Source organism: Nomascus leucogenys, chromosome 16 (assembly GCF_006542625.1).
Source record: "Nomascus leucogenys isolate Asia chromosome 16, Asia_NLE_v1, whole genome shotgun sequence".
In the NCBI taxonomy this organism is placed as follows: domain Eukaryota; kingdom Metazoa; phylum Chordata; class Mammalia; order Primates; family Hylobatidae; genus Nomascus; species Nomascus leucogenys.
This window is the reverse complement of record NC_044396.1, coordinates 10988322-11012192: the sequence shown is the minus strand read 5'-3', so window position 1 is coordinate 11012192 and position 23871 is coordinate 10988322. Positions and strand designations below refer to the sequence as shown.

The 23871-nt window shown below is 38.5% G+C and overlaps 1 protein-coding gene and 1 long non-coding RNA gene across 2 annotated transcripts in view; one reads left to right on the top strand and one right to left on the bottom strand.

Moving 5' to 3' along the window:
* The window catches only part of LOC115830693, a 518787-nt gene that overhangs the window by 117249 nt on the left and 377667 nt on the right, over positions 1 to 23871 (bottom strand). The window lies entirely within an intron of this gene.
* CPQ (carboxypeptidase Q) overlaps positions 1 to 23871 on the top strand; it is a 531872-nt gene that overhangs the window by 439421 nt on the left and 68580 nt on the right. The window contains exon 7 of the mRNA XM_003268337.3: positions 7755 to 7956. Within this exon, the coding sequence (XP_003268385.1) occupies positions 7755 to 7956 (202 nt within the window). The remainder of the gene's footprint in view (positions 1 to 7754; positions 7957 to 23871) is intronic.

Sequence of the window (23871 nt, the reverse complement as noted above, 5' to 3'; positions counted from 1 at the left end):
CAAGAAAATGATGAGTACTGTATTTTTTAAAATAACCCGTCTACTTATAGGTAGAGGAACTTAGCAGTCAGTTATAACCTTAGAAAGGGACTTGAAGAAGCTGCTGCAGTCTTCCCAACCAAGAGAAGGGCATTAGAGGTCAACCAGAAAGCACTATCTTGGCTGGTACAACAATGCCATCAAAAACAAGAAACACATCTTTATGTGTTAGTTTATTTAGCATGTCACAGTATTAAAGGAAAATGGTCAAATGAAGGAAAGTTTCTTCAGGCAGGCAATTTAGTTGTTACCTTTTGAACCTGGAGAAGAATAGTAGTGTGGTGGGTATAACAGGAAAGACTGACAGATAACCTGTTAGAAGAGGGGACTGAGAGGGATAGAGAATGAAAAAGGCAGGGAAGTCTGCTCCTACAAAGCCAGCTGTGTTGGCGCTTTCTCTTCTACAACTGCATACTGAAACGAACATGAAACCAGTAGCATAAAACACTTGACCAATATATAGCATTAAAGGAATCAAAATTTAATTGTGAGCTCTTGAGTCCCACTACTTCTATTATTATTATATTGCTTCAACATTAAAGAATAAAATTAGAAGCTGAAATAGATATTAATTTGCTATGTAAGCCTTTTTTAAGTCATATCTAACGAATATCCTGGATATTGCATTTTTTAAAAAAGCATATCAAATGCAGTCAGATTTGCTGTATAATACAAATAAAATTACTCTTTTTAGCTAATGTTTATGCCACATTTTTAGCCTTCTGGCTCACTGTTATTACCGTAGTGTCATTTATGCAGGGATCGTGTGTTTTAGGGAAGTTTAAGAGTTATCCACGGGCCTTAACAAGCACAAGAGGAGAATTCACTAAGATCTAGAGTGCTTCAAATGACATTGCAAACATTGGACTGCCTGAAAACATAGGTTTGTCTCAGAACAGAATACCTGTGTGCACACACAGAGAATGATAGGTCTGGAAAGGGATCTCCAGTGGCTACTCATTCTGTTCCTGTCTCCAGGTACGATGGTGGCTACCTGGAGTGAGAAGTAGGAGTGGAGTGAGAAGAAGGTTAGATCCACAGAGGCTCCTGCATGTGTTAGGTTTCCTGCTGTGTCTGCAATTTTGGTACTAATGTAACTTACCCAAGACTGCCCATTTCCCCAAGCTGCAGCCAGTTGAGCTATCAAATAAAATAATTTTGTTATCATCCCTTTCCTGGCTCTCCCTTGGGTGCCCAAAGCTCTTCAAAACTGAGTGCTGGAGACTGAAAGTAAAGGTCAAAAGGAAAAGTCTGAACTTCAGGGTAGATCTGACCAGAAAGTAAAGGCTAGCTTTTTACTTTGCACAGCAGAACCTTCTTTACCTATCATCCAATCATGTTAGTTGTTTGAGCTAAAGCTCTGTAAAGAAATCACCTTCATCCACAGAAACTGGGAATTCCAGGGTCACTCGTAGAATTGCAAAACAGGATTGCAGCAACTCAGCACACGCATTGTAAGATGATTTGCTTTTGAGAACTTGTTTTGAGCCTACCACCTGACCAAACAGCATCACCACCGTTAATCTGTAAAATATTTACATTTACAGGACAAGAAAGAGTTACTAAAATTGATTGCCCTGTGTCAGTGTGGAGTTTACTTCTTTGAAGAATAAATTGAGGCGCCTACATGATTAATTCAAATAGTTAGGAGTCTCTTTTCTTTCCACTTGATCTTGAGACTTCAATGTCACTCTAAGTCAAAATCAAAGACATGTTGAGAAACATGAGAAAATACATTTATTTCATTTATTTTTCCCCGGTGGTCTCATAGGTTATTTTTTCTAGGTTATGAGAAGATAAAAAACTTTTAAACAAAGAAGCCAAATTTGGAGAGAGAGGAGCTATTATTGAACTTGGGTCTATATTTCTGAAAAATAGCCTAGGATTTTATAAAAGCAAAAAACACAAACATCATCCTTGTGTTTATATTAGGAAGTAAGTATTTTAAAACCTGCAATACGTATTTTAAACACTTTTCTTCTTTTGAATCTTGCGTTGCACCCAAAGAATGCTAATGGTTACCAAATTGTTCTTTGGCAGAGTAGCCTGACCCTTAAAAAAAGGAACAGAAGTGTTACAGCATGTGATTGTACCACAAGACAAAATTATGAAACCTCAACCCTGAGCAGATATTAACTAATCCTATGATCTGACCATAAGAGATTACCTTGGAGCATTCCTCTACATTGCATTACATATATTACGTGGTAATGAATGACAGTTTTCATGGCTCCTAATAAAGAGCTGCTTCTCTTTAGAGAACAAAGTAGGGGGTTTACAGATAATATCTGAGTTTATCATTGAGCTGCTCAGCCTCCTCTTCTATGTGCCTCAGCTTGTCTCAATCAGTGCTTGTTATCTCAGCAATAAAGCATTCAACCTCTAGAAGCTGGTTTCTTCCTACACCCTATAAACAAGAGGATGAATATCTTGTTACGTGTGCTAAAATGGGTTGGGTGAAATTAGCATTACTCTGCTCCCTGTCACTAGCTATCATCAGCTTTTCAAATCTACATTGAGTGTGTCCCCACACATAGCACACTAAGGAATAAGGATGTTTGTGACAACATATTCCTCAGAAGCAGCAGTTCTAACAGGCCAGTGACACAGCTATTCATTCCAGTTTCTTTGTGCAGAGACATTTTCCCAACTCCTTCACCATGTGCTAACAATTAGATAATGACTCCATAAATGTAGAGAAAAAGCAGTGTCATGGACGGTGGGTGGTTTGTTTTCTTAGTTCTTTATTGAAAACATATGGAGATGTTTATATATAAATAGAAAACAATAGAACGCTGCCGTCATGTAAGCAGCAACTAAAAAAGTTCTACACGAATAGAAATCAAACATTTCTATACCTATGCCAGAATTCTGGTTTACTGATATCTACACATCCTGTCTTATTTGGCTTGAAAAGATGTTTTATTATTTTAGGCTTTTTATGTCTATTTAGAATCAAATTGTGGAGCAAGAGATTTTTGTTTTTGTTTTCATTTCTTTTTTGGCTTAAACAAATTACTTTTTTAGCAGGAACAACAACTTCTGTCCAAGTATACCTTGTGTTGTGATCATGAAAAAAAGTTTTTAATCTATACATTTAACTACAGTCTTTGTACTTCTGAATTAAAAGTGAGGACTTGTGGCCTGACAGAAGTGACTTTCGGGAGACCCAGCAGTGGAGAGGTTGAGAGCACTGCTTAGGAGGTGGAAGGAATTCCTCTGAGTTGGAATTCTGGCTGCACGACTTAACTAGCTAGGTAACCATGGGAAAGTTAGACAACCTGACTAAACCTCAGTTACTTCATCTGTCAGATGAGAAATATAAGAGCACTTAAAGAATGATCATGCACACTCATGGGATGAGCTGTAAGACGTTACACATAGTGTCTGGCTCGTAGGAAACATCGCAGAAATGCTGCCTAGCATCGTTGTAATCAGCTAACAGAAGGGCTTATATTGGGACCATCCTTGAAAATCTGAGAAGTGTTGATGCTCAGTGCCAAGAACAGTAACAACAGTAATGCTACTGTTTACCAAGTGCTAGTTATGCCGTAGCCTTTACGATGTACTGTTTTTGACAATTTCATGAGCTGGGTACCATTTTCATCCTCATTACAGCTAAAGATTGCTTGATGTGAGGGTCAAACCCAGTCTGGATCATTCAGAAGCCCACACTCTTGCTTTCTCTGCTAAAATGGCTGCCACATATATAGACTAGGGCACCTTTGAAACCTTCTTTATTTATACACTGTTCTCTACATTCCTGTCAACATCCTGTGACATTGCACAATGGCATTCACAAACTGTGAAGTCCCCTGTCCCTAGAACATCTGTTCATTTGTAGTTAAAGAGGACCAGGAAGCACTTAATGAACACATTATTAGAAGCCCTGGTTTTCAATTCATGCAACCACTTTTGCTTTGGTTTAAAGGCCTTTTCTTTAAAGGTGCTTGAAGCTTCATATGGACAGGCTCATTATTCAAGCTTTTGTCCCAACCTACAGATGCAGAAGCCAAGGACCAAGGTAACATGACTTGGGGACAGAGGGAGAGGCCATTCACCCGCCATGGTAGCCCAGTGTATCAGTTGCTGAGTCAGGAATACAACAGACTGAGTCCAGGGCAGTGTCCAACTCACCAGGCTGCTCATTAATGTTGGGTCTAACAGCCAAACTGCTCACTAGCTCCACTTTTTAAAAACTTTTATTTTAAGTTCAGGGGTACATGTGCAGGTTTGTTACATAGGGAAACTTGCGTCATGAGAGTTTGTTGTACAGATTATTTTCTCTCCCAGGTATTAAGCCTAGTACCCATTAGTTATTTTTCCTGATCCTCTCCCTCCTTCCACCATCCACCCTCTGGTAGGTCCCAGTGTGTGTCGTTCCCCTCTATCTGTCCATGTGTTCTCACCATTTAACTCCCACTTATAAGTGAGAACATGTGGTGTTTGGTTTTCCATCTCTGCATTAGTTTGCTAAGGATAATGGCCTCCAGCTCCATCCGTGTCCCTGCAAAGGACATGATCTCATTATTTTTGTGGCTGCATAGTATTCCCTGGTGTATATTACCACATTTCCTTTATCCAGTCTATCATTGATGGGCATTTAGGTTGATTCCATGTCTTTGCTATTGTGAATAGTACTGCAGTGAACATACACATACATGTGTCTTTATAATGATTTCTATTCCCCCTTAACTGGTATATACCCAGTAATGGGCTTGCTGGGTTGAATGGTAATTCTGTCTCTAGGTCTTTGAGGAGTCGCCACACTGCTTTCCACAATGGTTGAACTAATTTGCACTCCCGTCAACATTGTATAAGTGTTCCCTTTTCTTCTCAACCTCACCAGCATGTACTTTTTTAAGTTTTTAATAATAGCCATTCTGACTGGTATGAGATGGTATCTTATTGTGGTTTTGGTTTGCATTTCTCTAATCGTCAGTAATATTGAGCTTTTTTTCATATGCTTGTTGGCCGCATGTATGTCTTGAGAAGCCTCTGTTCATGTCCTTTGCCCACTTTTTAATGGGGTTGTTTTTCTCTTGTAAATTTGTTTAAGTTCCTTATAGATGCTGTATATTAGACCTTTGTCAGATGCATAGTTTGCAAAACTTTTCTCCCGTTCTGTAGGTTGTCTGTTTACTCTGTTGATAGTTTCTTTTGCTGTACAGAAACTCTTAATTAGGCTCCATCTGTCAATTTTTGCTTTTGTTGCAATTGCTTTTGGCATCTTTGTCATGAAATCTTCACTAGTTCCTATGTCCAGAATGGTATGCCCAGGTTGTCTTCTGGGTTTTTACAGTTTTGGGCTTCACATTTAAGTCTTTAATCAATCTTTAGTTGATTTTTGTATGGTGTAAAGAAGGGGTCCAGTTTCAACTTCTGCATATGGCTAGTCAGTTATCCTAGCATCCTTTATTAAATGGGGAACCGTTTCCCCATTGCTTTTTTTTGTTTTGTCAGCTTTGTCAAAGATCAGATATTTGTAGGTGTTCAGCCTTATTTCTGGGCTCTCTGTTCCATTGGCCTTTGTGTCTATTTTTGTACCAATACCATGCTGTTTTGGTTACTGTAATCCTGTAGTATAATTTGAAGTTGGGTAATGTGATGCCTCCAGCTTCGTTCTGCTTGCTTAGGATTGCCTTGGCTATATGGGCTATTTTGGGGTTCCATATTAATTTAAAATAGTTTTTTCTAGTTCTGTGAAGAATGTCACTGGTAGTTTGACAGGAACAGCATTGAATCTGTAAATTGCTTTGGGCAGTGTGGCCATTTTAATGATATTGATTCTTCCTATCACGTAGCTCCAATTTTAACCTACATAGTACATGATTAGAAGCACTTTGCCTGATTTTCTTGTTGGAAGAATGGGATCTTCCTGCAATGTGGAAACCCTCACAAACAAGATTGCTCAATTCTGTTTTCATTTGCAAGATATATTGTGAATGTTCTTTTCTCCTTTTTGCAGGAGAGGGAAACAGTTTAGGGTTGTGGGTATGGCAGGGCATACAAGGGAAGAGGCTTAGGACTGCCAAATTACATGTCAACCTGCTGACTTAGCATCAATGGACTAGTTAAATGAGCCCTGAGTGTAAGACATTAATGCAAATATTTTGCATATTGTTAACTCTAATGATGCTACCATAATGCAGTAGCCTCAGCTAAAAGCTGAGGTGGCATTTTTTATTATAAATGCCCTGGGTCTTTCACTGAAAAACACCATGAAGACAAGTCCCTTAGAAGTGAGAGCAGAAATATGAACGGACTTCTGCATTATTAACCCTCTCATCATTAACAATAACAAAAAATATTGGTGTCCCAGGTCCCTGCATTCAGTACATGCCGGCAACATCTTTCTTTAGAAACTGTCACTGCTCTTGCCCTTATAACTACAATTCACTTCCAGAGCAAAAGGTTAGGCAATCATTGTAAAATGGAATCTGTTTTAGAAAAAAATACTATGCAATCCCCAAATTGTTATGTAAGTGGAAAATCATTCTAAATGCAGAAGAAGTATTGCTTACCCTCCAGTGCCATGCTAGTGATGGTGGTGTGGAGTCTTGGAAAGCAGGGGGTTTCAGAGCCAGCGCTACCATTTGCCAGCTGTATGACATTGAGCAGATCACTTGACCTCTCTGATTGTCAGATCCTTTCCTATAAAACAGCAATATTAATAATACTGCTGTGTCTATTTTATGAGTTGCCAAAGAACACCAAAGGAGATTGCAAATGTGAAAGCTCTCTGGACGCAATGTACAAATGTTATTATTGATTTTTTACTAGGTGAGTAATGAGGAATGAGTAGCAGTGTTTGTCCAAGGATAGCTTGGGAATAAGTCAACCAAGGTGGCAATTGGTAAGTTTTAAAGATGTGGTTGGCTCCTGGGAAACAGATGAGCTGGCCAGTTTGAAGGATCTTGAAGTTGCAAGTTTTAGGGCTGGGTAGCAATTTAACTGTGCAACCTGTCCAGAGCCTATTATATTCTAAATTCGTGCCGTGACAATATTGGCTACATGAAATAACTGTGTGCTTTCTTACCAGACTTTATTTGGAAAGAGTTTATGAACTAGTGGCCTGGCAGCGTTGCCTGGAATTAGAGTGCTGTGGTTTTACACCAGGGAGAGCAGTGTTTCATGCCTTGTTCTATTACCTCCCTCCCTGGAGATTCAACAGATGGAACAACAACAAAATCAGAACCCCAAGACAAACCTGTCAGCTTGATGCCTTTAAGCTTCGGCAGAACTCACAATTAAAATAAGATAGAATATCTGTTTAGAGGAAAGAGGTGCAAAGAAATAAGTTCACAGAGCATACCTTCTTTTGTCTGAGCATGGCTAATACTATCTGGAGATCCCTGCCACATAGGAGGAATTGTATACTGGAACACAGTGAACACTTAAGAAAATTAGTTGAAAGAATATTATTGCTAGTAGAAATAACTGAACATCTTTAATATGGGCCTCTATATTTCCCTTCATTATATTTTTTGAATCCTTTCAAGCCAACTCTTGAGTTTGGCAAATCCTAGGCTGAGTAATTGTGCATCTCAGAATGGTTAGATAATATGCAGACCAGACCTTAAGTCAGGCACAGCAACATGTGTTTTGGCACAGCCGTGAGGAGGTAAAGTATTTGGTAATTGTTGTTTGATAGTTCCCAAGGAGAAAGCACAGAAGCAACAGATAAGAACCAAACAATTTTCTCTTGTGTTTAGGTAAATATTTCCAACTACAGTCTGGTGATGGAGTCTGATGCAGGAACCTTCTTACCCACTGGGCTGCAATTCACTGGCAGTGAAAAGGCCAGGGCCATCATGGAGGAGGTTATGAGCCTGCTGCAGCCCCTCAATATCACTCAGGTCCTCAGCCATGGAGAAGGGACAGACATCAACTTTTGGATCCAAGCTGGAGTGCCTGGTAAGACCAAAAGATGAAGTTGTGTTCCTTATATATTGCCAACAATTTAAAATAAAATTTCTGTTTTAATAGAGCACAATGAATACTGGTAGGCCAGGTTGTGCATGGAAACCTCAAGCTTTTGTTCAAGGTATAATCTGATGATTTCCAAAACTGGGATAATAGTCCTCACCTTGTATTTGTTTACCCATCTGTATCCCTCCACTCTTTCTAAATTATAAGCTCCTCACTCCCAGAGATTCTGATTTAGTCATTCTGGAATTGGGCCTAAAAATCCATTGTTTTGTTTTGTTTTTTTAAGGAGGTATCTTTGGTGATTATAGCACAAATGATCTCATAACCAAAATTTGAGAAATAGAGTAGAAGGCAAATATTACTACTAATATCCTTCTAGTTCTAGTCCTGTGCTAGAAAAACTTCCCTGATCCAAATAATTCCCTATTAAAACACTGTGGTATCTGAAATTTTACCATTAGAGATGGATTCCTTGAGGATGGGGTACTTCCTTTTAATCATGTTTTACCTTAATGCAAAGACTCCTGTGCAAGAGGTTGAGCATAAACTAATTTACCCTGGGCAGTGATTTATTATGTGAATATCCTGAAGAGAAGTCCTAAGTCCCTGGGGTCAGAGATGAAATTATGAAATGGGAGCGGACATGAGGAGGTTACTTACAGGAATACAAGCTGGAACAGCTGGAACAGTCTTTTTTATTTTTTTTTTTAGACAGGGTCTCACTCTGTCGCCTGGGCTGGAGTGCAGTGACATGATCACAGCTCACTGTAACCTCCACCTCCTGGCCTTAAGCAATCTTCCTGTCTCAGCCTCCTGAGTAGCTGGGACTATGAGTGTGCATCACCATGCCTGGCTAAGTTTTGTATTTTTTATAGAGACAGAGTTTTGCCATGTTGCCCAGGCTGGTCTCCAACTCCTGGGCTCAAGTGATCTGCCTGCCTTGGCTTCCCAAAATGCTGGGATTACAGGCATGAGCTACCTTGCCTGGACTCTAGAACAGTCTTAAAGATGACCAATTTATACTACTTCACAAAGTTACCTAAGCCTGGCCATTGAAAAAGTTTACTGATATTAAGTGTTTGTGACCCGAGGTTGCTTCCTCAACACCATTATATCCATAATCCAAAAAAGTTAAAGGATCTATCTGCAAATTATTCTGTATTTGTACTATACAAATAGGAAGCCTAACCTTTGAACAGTTTTAACATTGCTGTATTCAGAACTATTTCTGTGGCTACAAACATTTCAGAGGTACTAAAACAGTGTCTTTGGACCTACTTCACTCCAGATTTTTTTTTTCCAGGCTGCAAAGTAGATTTTACCAATAGTTACATACTACATAGATTGAAGATTTTTAAAAAGCTTATTCTTGAAATACTGCAGATTTTTAAGGCATATTTTAAGTTTTAAGGTTTATAATAATCTTTCATAACTAAAAATAAAAGGAGCTTTTCTTTATTCTAATACAAACATCAAAATTCTTTTCCTTTGTTCTTTGTTCTGTGTATATGTTAACATATTTTGAAATTTCTGAAAGCAACATTTCCATTTACAATGCTGTACTTCTCCGGACAGATCCAATACTATCTACATACGTGTCATTGATAAACATGATCTAAGTGTAGGGGAGAGAGTCTGCCCTTTAAGTTATATAGAATCATTTGTATGAAATTCTAGATTTTTCCTGGGCCTGAAATATTTCCACAGGAACATCTTAAAAATTGAGAAACCCTGAATAAGCTGCTATGTGGTAGCTGTGAGGAAAAGACTGGTAGACTGTGGGTGAATGAGAGTGCAGACTGGGGGTGGTTCAAGGTGAGGTAAGGAGCTGAAACCTAAGACAGAATTGGGAACAAAAACTTGTCCCTCCCCATCCCAGATATTTCTTATTTTGTTGTGTTTGATCATTGAGACTTGGCTCTAGCTTTATTCCTTCACATGTACATGTTGTATAAGAATGGTTCTGTTTGGAGTGATCAGGTTAATGTGATTCTTTTCACCTAAAATAAGAAAGCGTTTTCTGTCTTTGCCATGGTAAGGTGAGGTCAGATTTGATTTCTACCTAACAGAATGGAGTGGGGAGACTGAGCCCATTATGGTTGCATAAGAATTAATAAGAGGCCGGGTGCAGTGGCTCATGCCTGTAATCCCAGCACTTTGGGAGGCCGAGGTGGGTAAATCACTTGAGGTCAGGGGTTCGAGACCAGCCTGACCAACATGGTGAAACCCCAGCTCTACTAAAAAAATACAAAGTTAGCCGGATGTGGTGGTGCAAGCCTGTAATCTCAGCTAACTGGGAGGCTGAGACAGGGGAATTTCTTGAACCCAGGAGGCAGCGGTTGCAGTGAGCTGAGATCATGCCACTGCACTCCAGCCTGGGCAACAAGAGTGAAACTCCATCTCAAAACAAACAAACAAACAAAAAAGAATTAATAAGAGTTAAAATGTATTGAACTCCTAATATGTAGGAAGTACCTAGGCTTTTTGCAGACACTGTTTTATCCATACAGTCATCCTATGAAGGAGGTACAATTATCATTATCCCTATTTTGCAGATGAAGAAACAGACTCATAAGGGTTAAATGACTTGCCCAAGACTATACTGCCCTTAGGGCAGGAGTCACCCTGAGAACAAGCCATTTTGGCTTCAAGGCTGGTGGCCCTTTTCTCACAATATGCAATAACACTGAGGAGTCTGGAATGCTGAGAAGTCTCCAAATCTCTGGCAGTGTCTAAAATGTTTATCTTACTCAGCTCTTGCTTATGCAAAGGATTTCAGTCCATTCCTGCTCCACAATGATTTACCCCTGGGAGAAGGGAGTTTGTTATTGTAAATAACTACTTACATCTTCTCACATTCTTTGTTCTACTCCCTTCTTTACCTCTGAAAGATCAGAAAGGTTTACATAAAGTCAGTAGCTTATTTAGATGACTATAAATGTTTCCTGGAATTCTGTTTTATTTCCTTTAGAGCATTATAAGACAGAACCAAATTACTGCTGTCTTCCTTTTATTACTTTTGAGTTATCCTTTGATATTTCAAATTTGGGCTATTCCTGGAAGAAACAATGGTACTGCTTATAATTCTTGTCACCTATTGAAAATTTCAGGAACCTCACTGCGCACAGTGGCTTACCCCTGTAATCCCAGCACTTTGGGAGGCTGCAAGGTGGGAGAATTGCTTGAGGCCAGGAGTTTAAGACCAGCCTGGGCAACATAGCGAGACCCCCATCTGTCTCTAAAAAAAAAAAGAAAGAAAAGGATGAAGAACCATACTTGGGTTCTTCATCTTTTTTCTAAAAGATGAAGATGAATTTGTCTGAAAAAGAAAAAAACAGTAAAAATATATCAGTTGTGTACCCTATATTTGTGAAGGCCTGATAAATTATAGCTTAAAGCTAAGGGTAGGATTCTAAATACTAATTAAGTTATCATTTAAATAACTTCTCACCTAACTTCTAAAAAATTAATGATAAATAATATTTCTAAACTCCATCCTTTTTTCTTTCTTTTTTTCTTTCATTGATTCAATAAACATTTATTGAGTCCCTACCATGTTCTAGGCCTATTAAATTTCTTTAATTTGCGGTGACTGTGTGATGACTAGGCCCCAATGTTCCATGTATACTATTTACCAAAATACTGATAGAATTAAATATCTATCACACAGATAGAATTAAAATTCAACATTGCTTTCATTAACTATAGAAGACAAAAGGATCAATTTATAATACGGCCATCTTTGGGAGAGAAAAGATGATATCCTTTACCCATCTAGATGATATCTATAATGGACAGAATAACTGTCAACATAAATACAAGGCTTTGGAGAAAAAAGATTTTCTTAAAAAGCATCTTGGATATACTTTCCGCATAAACTCTTTGTTCTAGATCTTCAGATTCCAGCCTTCTCCCATGTACACCTCCTTCCATATTCCTATTCTTTCCCTCTAAATCCTCAATGCTCTTTAAGGCTCATTCTGTATTCATTGGTGTTCATGAATCCTTCCTGAGTCCGTAGTGCTCTACTGCTTTTCCAAATTTCTAACGCGCTTCAAGTCTTTGTCCCACAACCTGGCGTGTGAATTACAAACTATGATATTGTTCTTGGAACACTAGGGGTTTATGTGCATCCTGCTGCCTGTATGCAGTGATCAGTTCTTTGAGGTTAATGTCAATAATTTCTCATTCTTTGCCTATTCCATAGCTGTCGGTTTAATTTTGGGAGACATTTAAATTCTTATAAATCTGACTTAACAGAAACAAAAACATTGAAATAATTATTGTCTAGACAAGCTTTTAGATACTTCAGTTTAAGAATGTGAAGAAAATAAAGGATACTAAGAGCCAAAAACATATAAAAAATATTGGGAGAATGATATAAATTGGGAAGCCTAGAGGAGTAAGGATTATTTCTCTTAAAGGAGCAAAGACTAAGAGAAGATATATCTTTGAATACTTTAGTGATTCTCACACATAAAATGGTGAACTGCTATTCCCTGACAATTTGAAAGACAATACAAGAAATGACTTAAAGTGACCTAAGAGGGATTTAAGCTAGTCTCTATTCACTCCAGATAATAGAGAGGCTTTAAATCTCAAGTTTTTGCCTGATTCTCCAATTATGAGCTCCAGGTTAGGATGAAAGGAGTCTATTTCATTCTGAGTATGTCGCCAATGAGGTATAATCCATGGTTCTTAGATGTCCCTAAGTGCATCCTTCCTGAATATATTTCTTCTTTAGAAACTCTTTCACAAAATATGCATTGGTGAAAAAAAATTAAATACCCTCTTACTGTGACCTGAGAGAATGAACCCACTCTTACTCTGTATCTGCCAAAAAGAGTTTACTCCTCTGCTTCAGAATCTGAAATTCAACTTTTTGTTGTTGTTGTTTTTAGTGTGGTGGCTTGTGGTAGACGGTACATTGGAAGGAGTTAGAGGACTTGAGTGTGTATTCTGACTTCAAAACTTCTAACTATATAGGCAAACGATGTAATTTTTCTAAGCCTCATTTATTTGTTATTAAGCACCCTCATTAATCAACTATTGTATGGTACTGGAGAATCAGTAGTAAAAAAAGACAGATAAGATCTATACTCTCACAGACAACACAGACTAGTAATGAGACTTGGTTATTTCATCTGCAAAATAGGTCTGGTAACCTATGAGTCATTATTTCTACCAGGACTCCACTTGTGTTCTCCTCCTCCTCTGTCCCCTATCTCATTAGCAGGCAGCATCATCCAGAAACCTCAAAAGCACCCAGGACATAAAGCCAAACGTCTACAGGTCCTGTTTACTCCAAATCCCTCCTATTTCTTAAACCCATTCCCTCCTCTCCACCCCACAGACCTTGTCTCACCAAAACTCACTGATTCCTACAGCAGCCTCCTAGTAATATCCCAACCTGTGTTTTTAATCTTCTTTCACCTAATTGACTCACTGCTTCTAGAATGAACTTTCTGAAGTGAAAATCAGTATATCAACCTGGATGCTTTTGGCTGCAAAATAAAACAGAAGACCCAGTCAGAATGGCAGTAAGGGGATGATGTTTTTAAATTCGCTTAAAAAGAACTTTGCAGCAGGTGTTACAGAGTGCATAATTTGGCCATTCAACCACTTCAGGGACGTTGGTTCTTTACCTCTTTCCATGTTGCCATTCTCAGCATGTAAACGTTTGTCAGGCCTGTCCCTTTGTGGTCCCAGGATGGCTGCAGTTGCTCTAAGCAGCACATTCTCATACATTGTGCAGTAGTGGAAGAGAGAATGTCTGTAACAGATATCCCTTTCGAAGAGTGAGGAAATGTTTTCTAGAAGCCCTAAAACAAGTTTCTTAAACTCCATATTATTGGCCAAAATTGTGACATATGTCTGTGGCTAAATCATGCAGTGGCGATAGAGTGGAATTACCTAGATTGGCTTATACTGATCAAATTTTACTTCCTAGGCATAGGGTGGGGCCCAGTATTCACTGAAAAACAACTTCCTGAGAAGCTTTTGAGAAAAACTGGGATTCTTTAGGGAAAAGATGATGATATCTATTGGGTAAATAATTAAAAGTAGCTGCAATATCTGATCATCCCTGCTCCCTGCTTCCAATCCTCCAGCGTCTCCCTGCTGTCTCCAGAGTATGTATGAATAAAGTGTTCACCAAGTATGGCATTCAAGGTCCCAAATCTCAGAAATCACTGCTAAATAACTTACTCATGTAGCCAAACACCACCTGTTCCTCAATAACTTATGGAAACAAACAAATGAAAATGGTAATTAAAAAAAAAGAAATCAAGGGCATCCAAATCGGTAAAGAGGAAGTCAATCTGTCGCTGTTTGCTGATGATATGACCGTATACCTAGAAAACCCTAAAGACTCCTCCACTCCTTTCTATCCATCTCTTAGTCATACAAGTCTAATTGAAGTTCCAGGCACACCCTGCTGCTCTCATACTTCCTTGCCACTGGACCTGCCCTATTCTGTCTTTTTCACCAGTTAATTTCTACTCACTCATGATGCAGCTCCTTGTTCTCTTCCTTCTCAAACCTTTTGCAATCTGCTACAGTCTGAGTAAATGTCCCCTGGGTACACTACTACAATGCCCTGTGTTCACCTCTCCTCTTAGTACTTATCTTGTTCTCATAATTGTGATCAATTGTGAATTCCTCAGAATTCTCAGTGCCTACAAGTGCCTGGCCCTCGACAAAATGTCCATGACTCAAATGCTGAATAAGCAGGATCCATATTTGTAGGAAGAGTAAGATAATGCCAATGAGGTTTATTAACTATAATGCAAGACGCAACTGTAAGTTATGATTACTTTAGTAATAACATCACTCATTAAGCTGTCCTCTTTCATTGCATATTGTGTTGTTTTAAAAATCATATTTTAGTTTATGTCATCTTTTCTATAATAGTTCAGACTCCACGTTGAAGTACCAAATACACAGATTACTCAGAATTTCACGTATTTTCCATCTTGCTTATTTCTGCCCAATACCTCATGTGGCATTAAGCAGAACTAAATTAAAACTTTCCATTTCTACATTTGCAAAGGCCTTTCCTCTAAAATGTTCTAAGAAAGGAGACATCAGGACACAGTAGGAATGGTACTGTAAAGTAAATTGAAGGTTCAGCCTCTGGACCCAGGACTCCTGCATTTTCCAATCACCAGATGGAATAGCGTAGCCCAGCAGTTCTATGTCCCCTGTTGTCCCTAATTAAAGGGTGTCTCCCTTATGGTGAAAACACTCTGTGCAGTGATGTTTGAAGGGATTGATGCTCCATGGTAAGGCAGACTTCACCCTACTGGGAACATGAAAAGGAACCTCTCTGATTTTGTGGCTGTAACCCTCAAGCCCTCACTTAAATAGCCAGGGCAGTTTCATTTAATCAACAAGCATGTGTTGAGTGCCTGCTGTAAACCAAACGCTGTTTAGACACTGAGGATAGAGGATGAAAAAGGCTCACCAGGTCTCTGCTCTTGTGGCGTTTACATTGTGATGGAGGGGTGGGACATTGGGAAGATACAGACTATAACAAAGAAATAGATTAAGAATAGAGAAAAACAGTAGACATTGATAAAGGCTATACAGAGAATTACAGTAGGTGGTTACCTCTTACCTCTTTAATTCAGATGAGTCAGAGCTCTTGCTATTCACTGACTGCTATTTGCTTGACAGCTATATATGACATCCTCATCAATATTGCATTCCTGGAAATTGTTCATCAGAACAGCTTATAAGCTTCTTCTGCTCTTCCCTCTTGCAGTAGATCTGCTTCAGCTCAAACAGAAACTACTGGGTATCTTGCCCACAGCAGACCTGGCTCATGCCTTCTAGGATAATTACCAAGTAGGAGAAGAGCAAATTGTTATACCATTGGGCAGTTAGTCATGCACTGCTTTATGAAGTCTCTTCTATTGTTGCCTTGAACTGTTTTTTAAAGCACACACTTTAAAGTTAATATACTTCGTACTTTATCTCCTTAACCGGATTGAGGATGAAGAGACTATTTTCTTCTTGTTTATATACCCATGACACCCATTATTACTTGGCACATAAAATGTACCAGTAAATGTTTACTGATTAGATGTATTGATTTAAAGATGAAAATAAGCTAAGGAACAATAAAAGGAAGTTTTTGGTATAGTACCAAGATAAATAACACATGCAGAATAACTGCAGGGACACACAGGTCAGAAGACAGGAAAGACCTGGAAGAGAGGAGCTTGAGCTGGACATTGAAAGATATGTAGTATAAGAATGGACAGGCCAGGCATGGTGGCCCATGCCTGTAATCCCAGGACTTTGGGAGGCCAAGGCAGGCAGATCACCTGAGGTCAGGAGTTCAAGACCAGCCTGACCAACATGGTGAAACCGCCTCTCTACTAAAAATACAAAATTAGCCAGATGTAGTGGTGGGTGCCTGTAATCTTAGCTACTCAGGAGGCTGAGGCAGGAGAATAGCTTGAATCCGGGAGGCAGAGGTTGCAGTGAGCCAAGATTGTGCCACTGCACTACAGCCTGGGCAACAAGAGTGAGACTCTGTCTCAAAAAAAAAAGAATGGACAGAAGAGGGTAGAGAAGGACATTCCTGATGAGATAATAATATGAAAAAGACAGGTGTCCCTGTGGGGCCGGAAAGGAAAGTGACACCACTTTCCTAATTCATCTTGCGGGGCAGTGGGCAATGAGAATAGGTGAGTACCTCTGGGCCAGATGAAAGAGTCATAAATGTCAGGTGAAAACTCTCATAGCTGATACGAAGTTACTGGAACGCTTTATAAGGAGAGGGATTAATAAAAGCAGTGTTTTAGGATGTAAATCCCTAAAGCTTGTGCATGCCTGGAGCATCCAGGTCACACTCAAGTAGAAGGCTCAAAGTGAGAACACTTAAAGGGAACCCAGGAGCTTGAGGAAGTAGCAAAGCGTTCAAAACAATTGCTTTAGAAAATCAGATAATGACATTATGATGTTGCTCCATTGTATGTACTATAATGACCCATAAAACACTATTACTTAAGTCTCTGTACCATTTTCCGTGCCTTCTAATGACATCGCCTAGAAACGTTTTCCTTCTCTATCTTCCCCTTTTAGGGTCTCAAGATTAGCTCTTCTGAGTTCCCCTTCTTATTCATTGGACTTTCCATCAGTTTCACTTTACAAGTTCTCTAATTTATTTCTTATGTTACACTTTGATCAATGGGTAGCCATAGTGTATATAAATTATGGAGGATACAAAAATGAGATATGGCCCCTTCTCTCCTGGAGCTCACAATTGAAAACTGATTTTGGTTAGCTTAACAATCATGAAGATAAGAATAAAGACTTCATCATAGAAAATTAAATAAAGCTACATTAAAATTTCTAAGAAAAATATCTAAAATTACTTGAAAGCCAGTGGAGTATAAGGAAGAAGGATTTCAAAATATGTTTTCTCCTTGTCAGCCATGTGAGATTTTTCTCTCTCTGCTTTAAATAATTAGGGAATGTAGAATTTATTTTGACTTGTTTTAATATATCAAGTGATTTTAAAGTGTGATTTTTTAAAATGCTATTACTGAAACTTTCAAACGTATACAAAACTAAAATAATATAATGAACCCCCATGCACCCACCATTCAGCTTAAGGAGTTTTTCACTCATGGTCAGTCCTATTTCAGCTACACCCAGTTTATTTTGAAGCAGATCTCCAAAATCACATCATTTCATTTATAAATATTTTAATTTGTATTTCTAAAAGGTAAGGACTCGGTTTTATTTGTTTTTGTTTGTTTGTTTGTTTTTTGTTTTTTGAGATGGAGCCTTGCTCTGTTGCCCAGGCTGGAGTGCAGTAGCACGATCTCGGCTCACTGCAACCTCTGCCTCCCAGGTTCAAGTGATCCTCCTGCCTCAGCCTCCTGAGTACGTGGGATTACAGGCACGCACCACCATGCCAGGCTAATTTTTGTATTTTTAGTAGAGATGGGGTTTTACCATGTTGGTCAGGCTGGTCTTGAACTCCTGACCTCGTGATCCTCCTGCCTCAGCCTCCCAAATTGCTGGGATTACAGTCATGAGCCACTGAGCCCTGCCAAGGACTCATTTTTATTTATATAACTACAATACAATTATTCTACCTAAAATATTTTACAGTGATTTCTTAATATCATATCCAATATATGGCCAGTTTTCAAATAGTCCCAATTGTCTTCATACTTCTTTAAAAATAGTTTTCTAATGTAAACCAGGATTCCAATAAGGTTCAAACAATGCAGTTGGCTGATATATCCCAAGTTTCTTGTAATCCATAGGTTCTACTTCCATCTTTTTTCTTCTTACCACTTATGTGTTACAGATGCCAAGTATTTGTCCTGACTCCATTTCCACGGCATCATTTGTCATTTTCCCCATCCCTTGTATTTCCTGTGGATTGAGTTAAATCTAGAGGCTTGATTTTTTTTAGCGGGGGAGAGGGAGTTTGATTTTTTTTAGTGGGGGAGAGGGAGTGGGCTAAAATGCTTTCTAGATGTTGCTGCTTGTTTTCATAGGAATAATGTCTAATTATCTCCCTTTTTTTTGACATTAGCAGCCTAGATACATTTGAAGTTGACCCTTGAACAACAGGGAGTTTAGGGGTGCTGAGCCCTGCACACAAAAATCAGCATATAACTTTTGGCTCCCCAAAAACTTAACTACTAATAGGCTACTGTTGATCAGAAGCCTTTATGATAACACAGTCAGTTAACACATATTTTGTAAATATATTATGTACTGTATTCTTATAATAAAGTAAGCTAGAGAAGAGAAAACTGTTAAGAAAAGCATAAGGAAGAGATACATTTATAGTACCGTACTCTATTTGTCAATACCATCTGTTTACAAGACGAATTTTCTGAAATGGCAACCACGGTGGCACACCTCAATCTGTGGTACATATCAAGCAATTCAACTTTTTCTTGCAAAGTCACTTTTCTCTGCTTCTTGGGAGCACTTCCAACATCACTAGTTGCACATTGCATGAGTCCTATGGTGTTAGTCAAGGTCTACAATATTACACTAAATGTGATGAAAAGTATGTGAGAGCCATGAGACATCACTTTTTGCTGCGATATGCAATTTACTGGCGAGATGAACTGCTCACATAGAGGTGATTAGCATCCGCAGCATTTTTACCAGATACTGGCAACACTTGAGCTCACCACAATAGCAACAGGAGGTAGCTATGAAATTACTACAGTAGTACAGTATGTACTACAGATAATGTTCTGCAGTTATGATTTAATACTACATCTTTACATTTGTTTACATTTCTCTCATCTGCAAAGGGAGCCATGTACAGTCTGTGTTTATGTGCATATGTTTTGACAAATTTTAACTTTTTATAATAGATCTGTGTATACTTTATGGTAGTAAATGCTAAAATAAACTAGCATCCACATATATTTATGCATTCATAACATACCTAACTTTTTCTTAATTATTTTGATATTTCCAGACTATGTGGTTCATTGTAGAATTTTTTTAAATTGTCACAGATCTCCAAAAAATTTGTGGAAAAAAATATTTGAAAAAGTGGATCCACACAGTTCAAACTCATGTTGTTCAAGGGCCAACTAGATTTAATTTCAGTATATTCTGAATGGTACAGTCTAATAATATAATTCCTTCTTTATTAATTTAAATAAATCTATGCAAACAGAACTTTCCCCTTATCAGCTGTTCAGTTACTCTGAGATACTTTTGTATAAGAAGGTAGGATAAATGCCTCATTCTTTCTCTTTATTTACCTATTTTTAAACCAATCAGTTTGTTTACTAGTATCACTCAACGACGATTGATTTATTTTTTGTGTCATTATTAACTGATGGATTTAAAAATATTTGATGTGTTTCATTCCATTGTAGTAGCTATTTTATTGATGGTCAAATTGTCCCATCTTTGGCCAATTGAAACCTCTTTAAACTGGTTCTGAGTCCTTTTGACATGACCCTCATAGTTGTTGATATCATCCTGGCTTTCTGATAGGACAAATTGTTTCAGGCCATCTTGTACATGTCCTGCCCTAGATCTGAAATCAGCTATCTCTTCAAAGAATCCAATTTATTTTCCTAGATCATAGTATTTAGAGGCCACAGTCTGAGCAGTAAGTGTGTGTGTTGCTACTGGATTGTTCATTGTTTCTAGGTCTTTTCAGCAGACAGGACTAGGAAACACTTTTTTTTTTCTCCAACAAGAAATTATATTACTAATTATATGATATTTCCAATTTAAGTTCAGCACTATAAAATTGCACTTTACCTCACTGATGTTACATCTGCATTTTCTTTTTCCCCTGCCTACAATCCTGGCTCTCAGTGGAACAACATAATCACTTATTTGCTTTATCCCACAATACACACCCAGTAGTCTCAGAAAAACAGTATCAACACGATCACCAACAGTATAACTATTGAAAAGAGTTTTCTGTAGTTCTTTTTGTTTTTAGTATGTATATTCTACTAGAGATGTACAAATTTCTGTTAACCTATGATGCATATTACTCTCAATGTGATATCATTTCCATTTCTCTCTCTCTCTCTCTCTCTCTCCCTCTCTCCTTTTTTAGAGATGGGATCTCACCCAGGCTGGAGTGCAAAAGTACATTCATAGTTCACTGCAACCTCAAACTCCTGTGCTCAAGCAGTCTTCCCACCTCAGCCTCCCGAGTAGCTAGGACTACAGGCTGGCGCCATCATGCCCAGCTAATTTTTTTTTTTTTTTTTTTTTTTGAGACGGAGTCTCGCTCTGTCGCCCAGGCTGGAGTGCAGTGGTGCTATCTCGGCTCACTGCAAGCTCCACCTCCTGGGTTCACGCCATTCTCCTGCCTCAGCCTCTCCGAGTAGCTGGGACTACAGGCGCCCGCCACCACGCCCGGCTAATTTTTTGTATTTTTAGTAGAGATGGGGTTTCACCGTGGTCTCGATCTCCTGACCTTGTGATCCGCCCGCCTTGGCCTCCCAAAGTGCTGGGATTACAAGCGTGAGCCACCACGCCCGGCCAGCTAATTTTTTTAAAATTTTTATTTTTAGAGATGTGGTCTCACTATGTTGCTTAGGCTGGTCTTGAATTCCTGGGCTCAAGCAGTCCTCCCACCTCGGCTGCCCAAAGTGCTGAGATTATAGGCAGGAGCCACTGCACCTGGCCATTTTTCTTATTTTTGTTTTAAAACCTCCACCATTGATTTCTAAAATGTTTAAATGCTTATTTTCTAATTTTTCTTTATAATGTGGGAAAGAGATTATGAGTAGGAATCATCATATGATTTATGAATTACCTTGGAGTGTCATAGTTAGATCCTCAGGATACTATTGCCTGTTCTTTCTTCTTAGACCTGACTCAATTTCACAATTTCATTCACTCATTCATTTAAGAAACCCAAGTAAATGCTATGAAGCAATTAGAAAAGAGGCTTAAGGAGAGAATTTAACATATATTGGTTGTCTACTATGTGTCAAAATTATGATAGGTGCTTTACTTATAATTTTGTAAGAACATTTTGAAGTATAAATTATTATTATGTAACCAATTTTCAGATGAGGCAGCTAGTTTCCTTTGCCCAAAGTCACAAAGATATTAAGTAGGGAAGCTAGAATTAACACATACAGTCTGTTTTACTCCAATTTCATATATAAGATGCAGTCCAGGTCCTTAAGGAGTTAATGGAGGGTTGAGACCCAGGAAGAACAGAGTACAATAGGAGTTCAGGCCAAAAGAAAAGTATTAAACTGCCGGGGCCTCACAAAGAGGTGGCATTTCACCTGATTTTCAGGAAATAATAAAATGTGCTGGGTGTAGAGGGAATGCATCCCATGTCAAAAATTGGAGATGAGCAACATTCTGTAGGTAAGAAAATGTAAGGGGTGCTTAAAATGATAAGCAGTCTGGTTGGACCAAAGTTTAGTTCATATAGGGAAATAGAAAACTAAAAGCGTTGCCTGGAACCTCAGTTGGGATCTGAAGGTCATTCTGAGGATTCAGGACAGCTCAAACTTTTGAAGGTTTGAGCAGGAGTGAAATATGATAGGGCACAATCCTAGCCACTGGGCAGGCTCCAGCTAAACCAGATCTTTCTCCTTGGAGGGACTCCAGACAAAACCCACCCTCATAGATCCACAAGTCTTGCTGATTGACTGCATGTCTTCTAGCAATTCCCTGGAAAAGTTGCATTTTCTTTGATGTTTTGCTACTGGAAGTTTTGCCAAATTAAGGCTTCCAGTTGGAGAGAGATGGAGTACCACAAAGCATTGCATTGCGATTGGCAGTGGTTTTCTGAAGTCTCAGATGTGAGCAAATAAAGTCTGACTCTAATTAGACATACTTAATCTGCTCGTTGAACCTTGGAGTCAAATAAGTCTTAGAGTAGTGTGACATTTCACTGATTTCTTATAAGAGCTTTGCTAAAAAATATGCTTATCAATTTAATCAATTATAGGATTATAGAAATCACAGGAAAAACATCACAAAGAGATTTTGGTAAAACTGAGTTCAAATTGGGTAGGACTTTTTACTATAAAAATAAGTTATATCTAAATGTTATACAATAAACTGCCTAGTTTGGATAATTTCATTAGCTTAAACTCTTCTCTTTGCTCAGTATTAAAGTTCAGAAGTGGCCACCTAACCTAACATTCTTACATATCCCCCTTATGGGGACTTTTAACAGAGTAAATTAAGTGTCCCCTTTATTCCATTTTTTATAAGAATGTATGAGATTGCATAATTCATGATAACTAAACTTACTTTTAAAATATGACATTTGCTGTCTTAATTCTTTCCAGTTCATAATCTGTAAATGAAATACGGTCGAGCTATGTGAAATCTATTAGTTATGCATCTTTTGAGACCTGAGTGATCTGTTGCCTATCATAGGACTAGATATGAAATGTGTCCTCAGTATTCTTAGTACCCACCCTTCCTTCCTTCCTTCCTTCTTTCTTTCCTTCCTTCCTTCCTTCCTTCCTTCCTTCCTTCCTTCCTTCCTTCCTTCGTTCCTTCTATACATGTATTTTTTGTAATAGCTTGAATAGTTTACTGTCATGTAAGAGAATAATATCGTATGTAGAAACATAGCGTGGACTTCACCAATACTCATTTTTGGAAGTTTAAACCCAAGAGAAAAATGTATACATCTTTATAAAATCTACATTTTTACAGAAATAGTTCATCGATTATTATAAATATCATGTTTGAAAATTTTTTAAAAATGAAGTTACACACAGATATTGTTTAATACCTTTAGCACTATACTGCAAAGTGCACTGCAGAAATAAAGCCATTGTTTATTTAGATGGGTCAGTGATTCCAGACTCACTACTCCTCACACAAGATTTTATCTGAGATACCCTGATCATTGTAGTCATTTGGCTTGTGAGCTTCAGTTGCCCCCCTATACGCTTAAATTTTTCATTTTGTGCTAGTGTAGACCAAGTCAAAGCCCACAGAAACCCAATATATGTGTTAAGGTTAGAGTTGTGCTTCGCACTCTTGACTGTACTTTAAAATCACCTGGGAGCTTTTAAAATTGTCTCAGTGCTGGGGCCCCACTCCCAGATAGTCAGAGCTAATTGGTCTGGCTGCAAGGCCACAACAGTTGCACAAGTGCAGGGGGCACCACTTACCAAGAGCCTCTTAATCTCCCTGGCCCTCCAACTTCCTGGAGCACAACTCCACTGTTTTCCATGTGAATAGCACCACTGTACTTGTGCAAACTTGGAAGCCCTAGCGATAGTGGCTGAGCACCCATGTTTTCAGAAGGCCCCCAGGTGTTCTAATATGCAGCCAGAATTGAGAACCACTGACATATAACTTTGACATTAGGTGTATGGATTAAGGAGCTGTGTAGAAATAGATTCAAGATCTAGCTCTACTACTTTTTAGCTGTGT